The sequence below is a fragment of the Hippocampus zosterae genome, chromosome 16 (genome assembly GCF_025434085.1).
Source record: "Hippocampus zosterae strain Florida chromosome 16, ASM2543408v3, whole genome shotgun sequence".
Lineage (NCBI taxonomy): Eukaryota > Metazoa > Chordata > Actinopteri > Syngnathiformes > Syngnathidae > Hippocampus > Hippocampus zosterae.
Genome location: NC_067466.1, coordinates 15,082,353 through 15,098,407, shown reverse-complemented (window position 1 = coordinate 15,098,407; position 16,055 = coordinate 15,082,353). Strand labels below are relative to the sequence as shown.

At 42.8% G+C, this 16,055-nt stretch overlaps 1 protein-coding gene and 1 long non-coding RNA gene across 12 annotated transcripts in view; one reads left to right on the top strand and one right to left on the bottom strand.

The window, feature by feature from the left end:
- Positions 1 to 16,055, bottom strand: part of LOC127588542 (uncharacterized) — a 240,002-nt gene that overhangs the window by 123,086 nt on the left and 100,861 nt on the right. The window lies entirely within an intron of this gene.
- The window catches only part of ncam1a (neural cell adhesion molecule 1a), a 146,869-nt gene that overhangs the window by 127,611 nt on the left and 3,203 nt on the right, over positions 1 to 16,055 (top strand). For 2 of the 9 annotated variants that reach the window (XM_052047245.1, XM_052047246.1), the window contains 6 exons: positions 1,172 to 1,219; positions 4,846 to 4,970; positions 5,317 to 5,497; positions 13,951 to 14,152; positions 14,265 to 14,381; positions 15,404 to 15,766. In XM_052047245.1, the coding sequence (XP_051903205.1) occupies positions 1,172 to 1,219; positions 4,846 to 4,970; positions 5,317 to 5,497; positions 13,951 to 14,152; positions 14,265 to 14,381; positions 15,404 to 15,766 (1,036 nt within the window). Of the gene's footprint in view, positions 1 to 1,171; positions 1,220 to 4,842; positions 4,971 to 5,316; positions 5,498 to 8,393; positions 10,287 to 13,950; positions 14,153 to 14,264; positions 14,382 to 15,403; positions 15,767 to 16,055 lie in introns of those variants that run through there. The other 7 variants (XM_052047248.1, XM_052047249.1, XM_052047252.1 and 4 more) reach the window with 5 other exon arrangements.

Below are 16,055 nucleotides of genomic sequence, written 5' to 3'. Positions count from 1 at the left end.
TTTCCCAGGCCCCCTTCCGAAGCGCTCATAAATAAATCTCAGACTCTTTGTTTTAAATCCATAGCAGCGCCCAATCCGTCTGTTCTTCCTATAGGCTCTTCTCCTCGACACCTTGCTTACTTTATGAGATGTTTCCCACCACTTCACACTCATGCGGATTAAAAAAAAGCCTCTCGCGGCTCCAAGTTCTCCTCCCAAGGCATCGTTTGGGACGTCTCCTTTTCATTGTCTCTGTTTCTTCTTTTTGTTTGTTTGTATGCATCACTTTCACGGCGGGTTTCCATCTGTTGTGTTTTCCATCGGATCTCTCAGGCCTTTCTTTCACACGTAAGTTTCCTCTGTCCGGTCCTGTCGGCTTTCTTTTCCCCTTCCCATCCAAAACACGCTTTTTGACAGAGCGAACTCCCAATACATCACTTCCAATTGTTTTGTTTTTTTTTCCAGATGGCATTCCGTTCCATTTCTTTACAGGTTTGTTAAGCAGTGGGGTAGATTAAATCTGTATTTTAGCTGCCCCTTAGCATTCGCTCCCCCACCTTAACATTTTTCTCTGTCCAGTAAATTGCAAATTCAGCTCGTTCGTGTCGAGCGAGGTCGTTAAATGAGGTACACGCAACTGGGAACCTAGGTGTATTATCATAAGGAAATCAATGAGGTACTTACCGGTCGTAATGTTCAAGGTTGGACATCTTTGCATTTGAATCTCCCCCGTAAGGATTGTGCTATAAAGAGCTCCAAGTCCTGCAAATCTTGCTTGTTAGCGCTCGTAGGAGTGCACTTTTGTTTTTCATCCTTTTCATGTTATGTTTATACGTTGGAGATGCACATTTTATTGGATCGTAGCTTCAATTGGGATGGGACAGAAAGCGGCCCAGTTTTTAACAACCCCTGCAAATGCGTCTTATAAAAAATGCTAAAGATGATTTTTGTTGTATAGGTTTGGTCGCTATGGATAATTTGCAAAAAGAGGTTGCAATTATTAGTTTACATACGGTGTATTTGAACAGTGTCGTCGTTGTCGTCTTGCTGCCGTATCAATTGATAAGGACCCTTTTGAAGACTTGCGCTAACATGCTAATAGATGCTATAAAAATGTAAGATTCTGTGTGGCAGTATAGCAACTAGACAAAGCAATCGGCATGTTCCACCATCTTTCAAAATCTTCCACCAGCGTCCTCGGAGGCTCCGCCCCTTATTGTCACCACCAGTATCGCCCTTAGTGAGTATGCCACCATGCTCGCCATTGCCGTCGCTAACTTGCTTGCCGTTGGTGTGGGCAGCTATCGCTAGCATCGTACAGCATACCCAAATGGGACGAGCTTAGTGGCGGATTTACTAACCGCATTGAAATTGATGTCTTTCGTGTGACGAGTTGTGGAATACGCCTGCAGTGATCATAACATCTGGAATGCATCGGACTCAAAGTAACGTTTGTAACTCCAATGGGGGCCAAAAATGTTACCAAAAATGTCTTTTTTTTTTGGAAGCGGTTGTAAAAGCAGCAGTAGTTTTCAGTTCGTTGACACACAGACAGTCAACAGATGAGCCAATTTGAACTCTTGTTGCTAACCAAAACATCCATAACCACGGAGGCATGACAAAATTGTGTGTCCATGTCAATGTTTGAGGAAGTCTCGCTAATATTTTTATTCAGTCCAAAAACAAACCAAATTAAATGCAGATTAGACACTTCTCCCTCTCTCCCGTTGAGTAAATAAACACGTCCCGGGTCTGTTATTCTAGTCGACAAATAGATGTGTGAAATCTGCTGACTTTACACCTTTTCTTTGGCTTTGCATCTTCCAAGGAGGAGATTCAGTGGCAGGGCCAATTACAAATGAATGTTTATGCTCAAAGGTTTGTGACGAGAGAAATGTCACTGGTGCAATTTGTGGCCAGTGGAGCCTAATAAGTGGGTGGCATTAACGAATGATGATGATGATGATGGTAGGAGGTGGGATGCCTGAATGGAATTCTGTCAGCATCGGTCTGTCGATGGTGACTGCCACGACGTTAGGGACCCTAAAGTAACAATTACCTCAACAAAAATAACACTTCCCTACTACTGCTTACTTTCTCTCTGACTGTAGTCTAGAAATGGGTTTCAGAATTCACGTTTAACACAAGTATGTCTCTAACTTCATGTTAGTCACAAACGATCATTGTCGTCATACTTTCCACAGCAATTACACGGAAGAGACAGGAAGCTGTTTAATGCGCTTCGCAGTTGGAGTTGACAGTCCAACTCAACATAAAACAAAGTCGTGTATCACTGAAGATATATATTTGTGTCTGCATGTCTGTATCATGCTGCCCCCTGGTGGCCAAGTCTCTCACACCAGAGGGAGCCAGAATGAATCATGGGTTGTATCCAAATTCACAGGCTGGGTCCTCTAAAAAGCCGCATTTTTTATTTGTTCGCATGGTGTCGCTTGTGGCGCGACTCCGACCGCACGTGGTGTCCAAATTTGCCGCGGTTTATGCGGTACATGAAGGCTAGATGAGAGAGGATTCTTTGCAGGTAGCGAAGGACCCAGCCTGCGAATTGTCTTATATATATATTGTAATGAGTAATTTATTTATTCCAGCTAAAAAAAAATGATCATAAAACATTTTGTGTTGTTTTAAGTAACATTTAAACTCTCATTTATGATTTGTGTTGAAAAGAATCTGCTGCGTTTTTTTTCTGTTTGATCATTACATGTGTGCAACATTGTTTTCTGTTTATTTTACGTTCACATTTTCATCATTTCCAAAAATGTTTCCTTTTTTTTTTGTACCCTCCCCTCATGCTCCGCCCCCATATTTACTCCCGTCGGCCAATCGTGTGATTGTGCGTCATGTGACTTTGACTCGTGGCTGATGATGTCGACATCGCCGGCCAACAGAAGGTAACTTTTGCTCACTATTTTGCAGACGAATGACGAATGCAGACGAATGATGCGGAAGTCATTTTGTAACACGACATCCTTTATTAAGACATCGCTCATGCCAATGACTTCCACCCTAATCTGTTATGGCGACTCCAATTCATTCTCGAAATGACTCGGTCGACTAACGTTAAAGATTAACTCATTCAGGACCAAGTCTGAAAAGACGTTTAAAAACGTCTTTGGGAGTGAATGAGCATTCTCGTAGGCGATCATCACATTTTTTTTTGTCACAGCGGGACTGTTTTTGGGAGAGAGATTATGACCTTGACAAAAGTGCAATTTTAATTTAATTTCCTGACATTCTCCTCATTTTGAGTCGAATTTGATTGGATGGTCAGTGACATGAACTGCTGCATGCAAGTCGATACCGTCTCCCTCTTCTTCCACTTCCTGTTCTTTTGATTCTCACAGGAAGTTCCGTGTGTGCATGTGTCATCACTGTCATGTCTTATCCATCCCCGTCATCACCTCACCAGAATCCGATGCATTTTTAAGACCAATTTTTTCAGGGGTGGTGTTCCATGAATTTTTTTTAATCTAATGTTTGGAAACACTTAGTATAGCCTCTCTCTGTACTGTTTGTCCCATGAACTCAACACCGCTAACTTCACAACAAGCCCCAGTTTTGCATCGCGAACAAATTTTTGATTAAAAAAAAAAAAGAGGCTTTGAGCTGTTTAATTCCGCCACCAGATAAAGTTTACTGACAAACTAAACATAAATGAAAGCGAATTACATGTGGCGTATCCAAAACAACCATGCAACTTTGCTTTATCAGCTTCATGGTAACATATGCGGTCGGGAACGCCATAGACGAGCTAACAAATGGCGTCTATGTGCTTCTATCACTTTTAGGGATGCATATTTAAGTGTCATTTTGGGGTTTTTTTTTTTTTGATTGGCTGTACCCGATTAACGGCAATTGCATTGATTTCAGTGGGCAAAAAGATGACCCTAAAAGCCGAAACGACGATGTGGAAATGCAGCACTAGAAATGTTAGCATAGTACCGTGTTGTCCAGTTATCTACATGCTATATCCACAAAGGATTACCTGTGTATATTATTAGGTATGTGTTACGTTATTTTTTTGAGGGCTCTAACCCACGTTCATGAATGTATGCTTTAAAACGAATACCCACGGTATAATATACACATTGCCCCAAGCAGCTCTAAACTTTGCAGCCTGCATGAAGGAGTTTTGTTTTGTTTTTCCTCCTCTTCTTTTTTTTACTTATTTTTTCGTCTCTCACAACCTTCGTCCATCTGTTTGAGCCTCAGAGGAAAAACAACAATAAAAGAAGCGAACCGCAACATTGCTTACGGACAACAATGCTGTCTGCCTGCCACCTTTTTCTTTTTTTCTCTCTCTCTCTTTCCCCTAACCTTCGCTTGGAACTGCACTTGTCAGACTAACATGGAATGTACATCGTGAAACTCAATCTTAACCATTTTCTGTTGTCTGTTGAATAAACGCCACAGGCCATCATTCAAGTACGCATCAAATATGAGGTGGATGGGTTGCCACACAGGATATTTCAAGTGGGATTGAGTCTTTTATGTAACCGTGGAGACAAGACGTGTATTCATAATTAATGAGCGTCTTCTACCGTGCATGGTCAACAAACAACAAACCCACCCGACTTCCTTAGCATTAATCTCCATCAACGGCCGGAAGCTCATTATCCAGCATCCCGGTGGTCATTACTCAGGGGACGCAGACCTTAATGAGGAGCCCAGCGATGCTCTCAAAGTGATAGTCCACAAAAGACTGCCTTGGAAGTTTGGTTTTCTTTTTTTTTTCGAAGGGTCCACTCCTCTACTGAAGCGGTTGCTTTAAAAACACCTATTTGTGGCAGCTGTTTCCATGGCAACCTTTCTGTTAAATGCTTTACTCTCCTTTACTCTTCGAAGGGGAACCCAGCGCCCCCAAGCTGGAGGCCATGGTTCAAAATCAGGGCAATGCTCTGAAGGTCAACTGGATCAAGCAGGACGACGGCGGTTCCCCGATTAAGCATTACCTGGTCCGATACAAGGCTGTGAGTATTCGCAAATTGCGTTCTTTCTTTGTATTTTAAGTGGCAAAGGGTTTTTGGCGCCCTCTTGTGGTATCATGATGCCAAGGAACAATGTTGAACGCATTAAGGGGCTTTATTGAGACAAAGGTAGAGTTTCCCTTTTAATCTGGGTGTCGATTTCCTGTAAATGTTGAATGAGCTAATGAGCGTTGTGAATTTTATGTGCGTCTGTATATTTTATTTCAATTACTTTCAACGTTTTGTTCATTTGAGAGGACACATTTCAAATTCAACTTTTTTTTTTTTTTCTACTTGAGTCTAGTCAAAGTCAACCCTGACAATATTTTGCCACCCGCTTCTTCCTCAGAAGCACGTGTCCGACTGGAAGCCGGAGATCCGCATGCCGCACGGCAGCGAGTACGTGGTGTTGGGCGGACTGGACTGGAACACTGAATACGAGGTCCGCGTTGTGGCTGTCAATCAGAAGGGCAAATCCGAGCCCGGCATCCTGTCCTTCAGAACAGCCACAGAACCCACCACCATGCCAGGTACTCGATTCATTATGCCTTGCACGCATGCGCACACACACAAGACACGTTAGTTGCAGCTGCAAGGGGGGGGAAGAATCATAATAAAATCAAAACTAGAGCCCAAGCTTGAAGTCAAGTTCAAGGGCAAGCGGGGTAAAAGTACGCCCCACGTAAATCTGCAAAAATGGGCCAAAATTGTACATTCAAATACTCCTAAAGCACTCAAATTTTTGTTTTCACAAATTTTATCGCCCTCGGTTAAATGTACCAAGTTAAGGCTCCGTTAAATCCATTTCGGGTGTGCTACCGACCCATTTCTTCGTATTTGTGTATGACAACTTAAAAATAGAACATTTTGCATTCAAGTTTTGGTTCATTTTTAGACCCACAAAAATTCAAGTCACTACAGAGAATAATAATAATAATTTCTACATTCCTACGACCTCGCAGCATGATTTCATTTTGAATGTCATGAGCGGAAACGTTAATTGGGAGAAGGTGATGATGATATTGTGCAAATATGCTGTCGAACTGCCATGACAACAAAAACTTACGAGCACCAAAATGTCTGTTCAGGGTATATGTTGAATATCACGTTTGGATTGGCATTTCAAATGCAACTGCAGAGTTTGCAGCGATACCTTCACCAAAGAGAAGTCAATTTGCATTTCAAAAGGCCACTCACGATATAGCAGCGGCCAGTCTCGCGAAGATAACGGGAAACGATGGGGGTGGGGGGAAATAGCGCGAGAACATTTTCGCGCCAGCAGAAAGGGCGTGAGGCTCGGCATGACGCTCCGCCGCGCTCCTAATCTCCGCTTGCATCGTTAAAGCGGCCGCTGCGAGAAAGCGGCGGCAGATATCCGTCAGGCCCACAGCAATTTTATTACTTTTTTTTTTTTCGTCATTCTTTTGGTGCGGTTAATCCTTTAACGCTCTCCTCCAGCGGTCACGGTCGGCCTTCGCTCTGTTGTTGTTGTTGCTGCTGCTTGTTGTGCTGTGTGCAATCATGTTGAAGTTGGGCCGCTTCCCCCGCGACAATGAACCGCGCGAGTCTAGAGAAAAACAACTTTCAAAAAAATAAAAATAACGTTCTGACCCCAAAGTCTTAACCGCTTTTTTGAATGTATGTTTTTCTCTTTTTCTGAGCTGCTTATATTTTCTCTGAATCGAGAAAAAAAAAAAAACACGCACACAAAGAACCATCTACTTCAGACGATTGCTTGCGGTGTCAAATGAAAAGCATGTATGAGCAAGGCTGCCAGTGCATGGCATGCAAAGAAAAAAGACCAAAACAGCTCGGGGGAGGTTTGGATCCCTTCAAAAACAGAAAAACCAAAATCAAATAAAGTTGAGCCAGTTCCCGTTCATCCAAATCAGTCTTCCATAAAATTCCTGCAAGCGCTTTTATTTGGATCTTTTTCTTTCTCCCAAACGTTAGCCACGACGTCAAAATGCGTCGGTCAGACGCCGATGGATCCAAACCTCCCCAGGCGGCGCGTGCGCTCGCTTCAAGCTATCGCAGTGCTGATAATTGTCTGGGGCGGGGGGGTATCCAAACCATTCATCTCATCAGCGCAACGCATCGGCTCTTCCCTCCTTTCACGATGAGCATGTGGTGTGTGGGGCTTAATTTTTTTTTTTAAAAACACGCACAAAATGTCACAAAAATACTGGCTATGTAATGCTGGTCTCGTCTCAGTTTGCTCCCTTACTCTTCATGAAGCACCAAGCGATGATACTGCCATCTACTGGCTTAGCATTTACTTTTCTGTCGGCCATTTTGCTGGACCTCACTCGCGTCGGAGACGAACGTTCTTTATCGATAGTAAATAGCGTATTGGCCCGAATATAAGACGGCCCTGATTATAAGATGACGCCCTCTTTTTTTAAGACTCAAGTTTGAAAAAAGACTTTTTGAACACCAAATCAATTTTTATACAGAAAATAATGACAGTACATCTGAAACAAATTATTATAACAATATGTTTGAGAGAAAAAGCATGTTATTTTTGCCTCATTCAAATCTAAAGTGCAATCACATTCGTAAATGAATGGCTTCTGGTTTTTGAAATGTAAATTACATCATAACTTCTCCTCAACTGCCGGTTAACCTGGACGATCTTCAACCCACTTTTCTTCAGATTGTCGCGACGTTTCTCCATTGTCTGTTATCTCTTCTATTATTTTCTTCTCTTTTCCTTCTTACTATTTTTTATTTTTCTTCTTCGTGCTACCGCTATTTTTATTTTTATTTTTCGTGACAGGGGTTCACTTTGGCCTGGGGAGTCAAGTTCAGCATTCGCTTCATTCTGGCGCCATCTAGCGTCCTGAATGGGTATAATGTCTAGACCCCGAATATAAGACGACCCCCACTTTTTCAGTCTTATTTCAATGCAAAAAGCAAAGTCTTACATTCGGGCCAATGCAGTACTCATTTTCAAGCATTATTAGCGTCTGAAGGTTGCCGTAGTTTATTTCAAAAGCGTTCGGCCCGAACAGTTCTTGCAAGTCCATTTTCCCCTTTGCCTTCTACCTTTCCACCCATGCCTGCCATAAACCATCTGCCTTGCTAACTAACTGTCTTCCATTTCTTACTCACTCACTGCAATCTCTTATAACCTTTCGGGGCTTGTATTTCTGTATTTCTGACTTTGTTTTTTTTTTTTTTTGTTTGTTTGTTTGTTTTTCCAATCTCTCCCTGCCCCCCCCCCCCCCACTCCCCTTTCTCTTTCCTTCTTTCCTCCCTTGTTGTTTCCACCCTCGTCTCGTTGTCTCTCTTGTCTTGTCGGGGTGGGGGTAACTGCGGACGGTGACATTGTCATACGCGGCAATCTCTTGGTTTTTTGTTGTTTTTTTTTTTGCGTCGCGCTTCAATTGCGCCGTTTTTGGATGTTTTGGTGGCCACTCGCAGCCACGCTGGGTTGCCAGTGCGTGACGTACAGTTTGGCAGCTCTTCTGCTCTCCACCTCGCTGACTGCGCTCTTGTTCTAGTCGAACTGATCTCATCCGAGGAGAAGGGATAGTCGGGAGGAAACGGAAACTCGTTTTTTGGCTCTGACATACACCCAACCCACCCACCCCCTCCCCCCTACTTTCGCTTTCTATGCCTTTTTGAGCCTTGTGCAGCCACAAACAAGATGACAAGTCCAAGATGTTTGCTTTTATGATTGTTACCACAGGGTGCTCTGTATGTGCATCAGGTTTCTTTGGCGGGATTTTGTGTCATCTGATTATTATTATTTATTTTATTTTTGTTTTATTTGTTTTTTGTTGTTGTATCTGATACAATATACATAATGGCTATTTATATCAGTGGTGTCCAAAGTGCTTCTTGAGGGCAATTTTAATGATTTCATTTTTGTCTTAAAAAAATAAAATAAAATGATGCAATATTTTTAGCTCCAGTTACACTGGTCAACATTTGTACTATTTTTTTTTTAAATCAGACAAGCAAATAAACTTTGCTACAAGATTGTTTTGTTTTTTGAGTTGTTTTTGTTTTGTAACGCTGATTCTAAATCTGGCCTTAATATTACTCTCTATAATAACAGCACTATCATATCAAAAATATAATACGTAATATATTTATGAATTAAAGGTTTGATTCAAAAACATGTGGAATTAGCTACAATATACACATGGTAAAATCCGTGTTGCGCAAGCTTTTGTAGGATAAAAATAACGCGCTGGGGAAAAAAACCCAAAAGGCTTAAAAAAAAATCTGCATCAAAACTACATTTAGGGATCTCTGATTAATATTTTCTGTTGACCAGTGTTGAAATAGAGAGGCCAATTCCTTAATTTTTTTCTGGAGAGAAGGAAAACATTTTGATCTGACATAAAAAGATGAATATGAGACAAAAAGATCAGCAGTCAAGATGTTAAATTGCTCAAGAATATTAAAGTGGCATCTTGATTTTTTTTTTTTTCTGTCCAATAACCTCGGTGGAAAACATTTTGGACACCCCTGGTCTAAAGGAGGGATACAAGTTAGGGGATGGGCATCATCAATTTATTGATCGTTAGGAATCCCGTCGATTGTTGATGAGAAGTTGATCTGCCTCCACAAAATGGCCGCTCGTGTCAACGTCCTTTCCGAAATGTTTGTTTTGAAGCTATTCGTCCATGGATTGGTGGATCATTTCCCCCTTTGTACCATCATGCCCATCCCTAGATGCAGTTATGTCACAAGTCGGATCTCGGGTGGCGTTTTGTTCGGAATAACACATTCATAATGCCTTAGTGTGAACTTGAGAATCGCGTGATTGTGTGTCTGCAATAGCTCGACCTAGGTATAAAAAAAAACAACAACAAGAGGCTCTTATTTCTTAGAAGACCATTAAAATCACCCCCCCACCCCCATTCTGGTTATTGACAAATATGCTCCGCCTCCCTGGCCCATCGGTCGAGCATTATGAATGTGTTAAAAGCAGGCGAGGCACTCCACTTCCAAATTGGAACATTAAATGAATTCAAAGCACTTTCCTCGCCCCTTGGCATCAGAAACATTTTCAAGTAAATGCCTTGAAAAGATAGAAGAGATGGGGGAGGAAAAAAAAATGAAATGATCATGTTTTGTGTGTACCGTACATCATCTTTTCGGATTGAAATTGGCCATTATTTTCACTCGTCTTTATACCAGAAAGCAGGAGAAATGTCCTGAAAGGTGGAGAGAAAAATTACGTGCGTCACTATTAAAAAGAACATCATTTTGGTTTGAAGACATTTTTGTAATTACATATCTGTGTGTGTTTCAATGTAACCGTCGTTGGGGTGGAAATAAAGTGTGTCTGGTTTTCTTTCACCGAAGTGATTTTGTTAGCTGGAGTGCAGAACCTGTCCGTCAAAGTCACTGACGTCAATGACAACGTTTTTTTTGTTTGTTTGTTTGTTTTTTAAACATGCCCTCGACAAATGGCTACAACCTAGCATACCATTAGGCTCAGTGCATAGCTGCCTAAGTTGTATTTCAAAGTTTTCAGAAAACAACAAATTCAACCAGTTGGCAAAGTCCAGTTGGCTTGATTCAATTTTTGTGAATTACTGAGAATCCAAATCGAAAGTAAAGGTTCATTCGTCTATTTCAAAGCGATATTTCTCTTGTTGTAATGCAGTATTCCACCATCGGGGGGCGACAAACTTACACCCTCCAGCTTTAAGTTACAATAGGTTAAAATTGCCCTTGGCAATTATGTAATGAGGTTAGCAATATGTTGGTTAAGAGAATCACAGATCTTGGGGGGGGGGGGGGGGGGGGGGGGGGGCTCCGGGGGGGGGGGGTATGTATTATGCACACTATGAACCAGTTTTTTACGTAAACTCGTCTTGCCCTCTGTAAAGTTTTTATTTATTTATTTTTTTAACTGCCCAAGCTCCAATATTGTCGATCGACACCCAATTGGGTGATCCATCATTACACATTGCACGGAAAAGTCTCCAGGACGCATGCCCAATATATACTGTATATTTTTTGTCTATGCCACCTGATGTGGGCGAAACTTGGCCCCAAAGTTTAATTAACATTTGGAGGCTGGGCCATGGAGAAAAGCATTATTTTCATGTATTTATTTTATTATCCCCCACCACCCCCCAGGGGTTATGCCGACAAGCAATTAGCTGCACGAGGGCACGCCATACAAAACTGAATGTAACAATTGAGCGCTGGCAAAGCCCGTGTACATTTTCCTTTAATCAAACAGATGCGCCCGGTGATTGTTTCCTCAGCCTCGCTAATTAAAACATGGCACCCGCTAATGAACGGGGGGACTCGGGCATCTGCTTCCCTCTGGATGCTCATCAATCATTTAGCGCCTGGGTTCTCAGATGCCCGCCGTTGCCCAAAACTTACAACGGTTTGATGCGGGAAATCAAAATCGGTGTAAAAGAACAATTATCCGGTTGTCACGCCATGTGGGCAAGGTGACTCGGGCCTCCAAACGAAAATGGGCTGTTAACTCTCCCGCAAACCTTTTGTTTGGAATGTCACTACTGGAATATGTTAAGTCGAGTCAAATCACACAATGAAAGTCTTGTTTTCACTTGTAGTTACGCAAGTTCGTGCCAACTCGTTTTTCCAAATGACAATTTAACATTTTGGATAAAAAGTGGTCGAACAAGTCATTAAAAAAAAGGAAAAAATCACCTCAACATACTGTATGCTGTATGTAAATTAAACCATTATGCAAGATGTACTGAAGTTAAATATAACTGAATTGTGCTCAACAGATGTGGTGTACTGGGTTAAGAAATAAAAGTAAAATGCTTGAAGCTTTTGCAGTTCCAACATTTAATTTAGTGGTTCTTTCAGTTAACACAAGATAATAAAAATACACTAATCCTTATTCTCTCACCCAAACGAACCCAACGCGGCATCATCTCGAGCCATCCTGGAAGACAAACTTAGCTCGGCGTCATCAGCGTTTGGGACTTTTGTCTTGCGTCTTTGTCCTTCCGTCTTTCTACATGTGAGTTGTTTTCCCTCTCCGTGTCCAAACCTGTCTGTCCTCTCTCCAGGTCTCCTTCCTCGGTGAGAGGACGTCGCGTGGCTCAGGTCCTCCTGGAAAGTCGCCTGACGTCCTCCCAGCCGCCGCCGTCGCCTCTTTCTGCAGTCACTCATTTATCATTCCGTCATGCTGTCTTTCCATACACCGAACTTCTACTTTTCTTATCTCCAAATAGGAAACCTCGTTTCGATTCATTCCCGGATAAAGCGCTCACTCGGTGGTGAAGCGATAGCGAGTAGCCTTGTCATATTCGTAAACAGAATGCTATCAGTCAGGAAATAGTTTTTAGATTTTTTTTTTATTATGGGTTTTAAACCACACCGGAACTCTCGCCAAAGATCTACATTCATTCTTCATATACGGATGAATCAACTCCAATGTGTGACTCAATATACCTTTGCCGAAAAACACGTCATTGTCCATGAAATGAAAAATCCAATTTGATCTCGATGCTAACCGGCGTGTTCTTATGTAGCACTGACCTCATTCAAACGTATCGAAGTGTAGCCTACACTGGTTCGTCAGCACACGGAAAGGTTAAACTTTTTGGTTTAAAACGACTTTCTTAAACCTCTACGATCGGCAGATTATTATTATTTTTTTCTCTTTGGTCTCATTTTGAATCCATCGACATTGCTACTAGCCTCATCCGAGCTAGTGCTACCGATTTAATTAATTGTGTGACCAGGGCTCCTGACTCAACTTGTACTGTTTGTCAAATCAATTTTCTGCAGTTGTTAAATTAAAGTTTTCATATTGGAAAAGGTGCTGTGGGAGGGAGGGTGGGGGGCGGGGGGGTTCCAAAGGGATGTCAAAGCAGTTTGCCAGGCTACCTGGATAAGCAGTGAAGGCAAAATCATTAGCTGTCACTCGAAGACGTCATCTCGTCATGTAACACCGTCATCTTAGTGCTTTATTGATTACTTTTTTTTTTTTTTTTCATAAAGGGGTCTGGTTGTCAGTGCAGAGGAGGCTTATCAAGCGCCGCTCACAGCGCTGCTGGCTGTCAAACCCCATGAGTAGAAATGACTGCACCGTCCGTCGTGACACTACCTTGATTTATGCTCCTGTTGTTTCGTGACAACACCAGAGTGTTACACCACCACACACCCCCCCCCCTTTTTCTGAATGCACGCCTCATGATTTATTGCGTCTGTTAAAATGTAAATGAAGCAGCGGGGTGGGTGGGGAGGCAAACGTCTGTTTACCAGGCGGTGGTAACTGCGTCCCCGGCGTGCTCGCCGAGGAGAGGAAGACGTCCAATTAGAAATCAATCGAGCGTGTGTTGCCGGAAAATGTATTTATGGCAAAAAATGTAAAAGAGGCGTTATCACTCATCGTGACACCACCGTCGGTGGGGGTCCTACGGCCATGTAAACCATAGGACACCATAACGGCAGTGATCTTCAAGGCACATTGGATGAACCCGCGCTAATCGCAAAATTTGGTGAATAATCGACACAACCTCCTCGAAAGGGTCTTGTAATTGCGTATACATGCCACATGATGGCAGCAACGTGCTTCAAAGAGGATTATAAAGCATCTAATTCATCTCGCATGTACGTACTGAGGAACCCATGTTACATAAACGACTGTGTTCTTTAGTTAAACGGGAAGTCAACCCCAAAATATTATTTTCCGAAATATGTTCCGTGCGGCATTCTGTTTAATACCGTGTTTGTGAAACATGAGTTAAGCAACAAAATCCATCATCTCGGGGGGCGGCCATTTTGCCATTTTCTGTTGACTAAAAATGAAAATTTGCTGAGGACCCAGGTAACAACCAATCACAGCTCACCTGAGCAACTGTGATGTCATAATCAGTTGACGGCAAGTGTGTATGTGTGTCGGGGGTTTTTTGTTTTGTTTTTTTCAGTTGGCATCATAGCAAGCTGAATACTCTGCAGCATTTCTAACCACTCCTTCTACTCCTTTCCTACCTTCCTATGGTTGTCACATTTCCAGGCGCCTCAGGCTCTGGCCTGAGCACGGGCGCCATCGTGGGCATCCTCATCGTGGTCTTTTTCGCGCTGCTGGTTGCCGTGGACGTCACTTGCTACTTCCTCAACAAGTGCGGCCTACTCATGTGCATTGCCGTCAACTTCTGCGGGAAAGCCGGTCCGGGAGCCAAGAGCAAGGACATGGAGGAGGGCAAGGCCAACTTCACGTGAGTCCTGAAAATTCTCCCTGCGCAAAAAAACAAACAAAAATACGTGTTTTAGACACGATAGATATGAAATAGGAATAGCCTCACCTGCTCTGGTGTCTTGTATTAACAGGAAGGATGAGTCCAAGGAGCCCATTGTTGAGGTGAGAACGGAGGAGGAGCCAACACAGAACCAGGAAGGAGTGGGACCCGCGGAGCCCAATGAGACCACGCCTCTGACAGAACCTGAGTAAGAACTAACGTCGTCTTATTGGAATGCTTGTCTTCTTACCAAAGTCAGGAAAACGTAGCACCAATCTATCTGTCTAGCTAGCTCTCTCTCTCTAGCTAGCTCGCTAGCTTGCTCTAGCTAGCTCGCTAGCTAGAGAGAGAGAAATAACTAGCTAGCTCTGCTAGACATTTGGGTATTTGGGTTATTTGCTTCATTTCTTAAAATTCCTGAATTGTATTTTTATTTTTTATTTTTTGTGTCCTAATCGTTTTGTACTGCTTGTTCTCAACAGTAGTTAGTTGAGCGCAGTCCAAAAAGTAATGTATTTTTAATTATTTAAGTTCAAGTTAGCCTTGGTGTCCAAAGTTAGACTTCCTAGCATTTCCTGAACAGAATTTAGGAGCATTGTGGAAAAACAAAATAATGCAAAAGCAGGTGAAATATTTGGGTTACCTTCTTTTTTTTTCTTGTTTTTTTTCTCCCAAATCCAAATTTAGCTGAAAATCCAGGATGCTTTGATTTCTTTTGGACAAAAATATAAATTGCATAATCCACTTTTATTCATGAAAAACATTTGACATTATAATGATTATTAATGTATTTTTAAAAATGAAAAAATAAAATGGAAGGAATAAACTTCAGGAATATTTTATTAATAAAAAAAAAAGTAAAGTAGCTTATGTCAGTTAATAGTGCTAGTTGTTTCCAGAATGTAGTTAAATAATTTTTAAAAAGTGATGCCCCAAAATCCTGATATTTCATGTTATTTACTTTTCAAATTCAGGGGTGTTATGACAAACAAGTTTATCGTTGTTTTGAAGTTTGTTTTGTGTTGCTGACATTTGACTTGTTGAGATTTTTCTGCTTGGCTGCAGCACAGTCGCGCTCACTCAGCCTTAATTAATTCTACCTCCTCCTCACTCCCCCCTCCCAACCCCCTTTTCTTTAAATTCTCACCCTCACCTTTCTGCTGGTGCTACCGTCCCTCACTTTAAACCGCCTCCACGACCCCCCCCCCTCCCTCCCCCAAACAAAAACAGGTCCAACGCTGCCACCCCGCTGGTAAGCGCGCTCCACTCCAATGCGACTAATTCGGTCGCAGAGAGCTTTAGCGCGGCGCAGATCAGCCCGGCCCACCCCCCCACCCCCGCCAAAGACCACCCCCTGAAAAGCAGCCCCGCCGCACAGTCGAGCACGGTCGAAAGCCAACCCAACGTTGGCCCTCTGGTTGACCTGAGCGACGCTCCTAACGCCAAACCCGTCACAGAGCCAATCAGGGCGAACGGCGAGCGGCCGCAGAAGCAATCCGAGGCCCCAGAGAGCCCCAAAAGTCAAGTAGACGGCCCGATTAAGGACGCACCTCACACCCTGTGCACAGATGCCACCACGTACCCCCAAAATGAGTATGAACATTTGCACTTCCACATCCGTGTCTTCTGCACCGGTAGTATCCCAGTGCCTCAAAAAGAGAATTTTAAAAGGAAAATTGGATGTAATTGAATTGATTGCAAATAGTAATTATTCATTCATTCATTCATTTTCCGTACCGCTTGATTCTCGCGATGGTCGCGGGGGGTGCTGGAGCCTATCCCAGCTGTCTCCGGGCAGTAGGCGGGGCACACCCTGAATCGGTTGCCAGCCAATCGCAGGGCACACAGAGACGAACAACCATTCGCACTCACACTCACACCT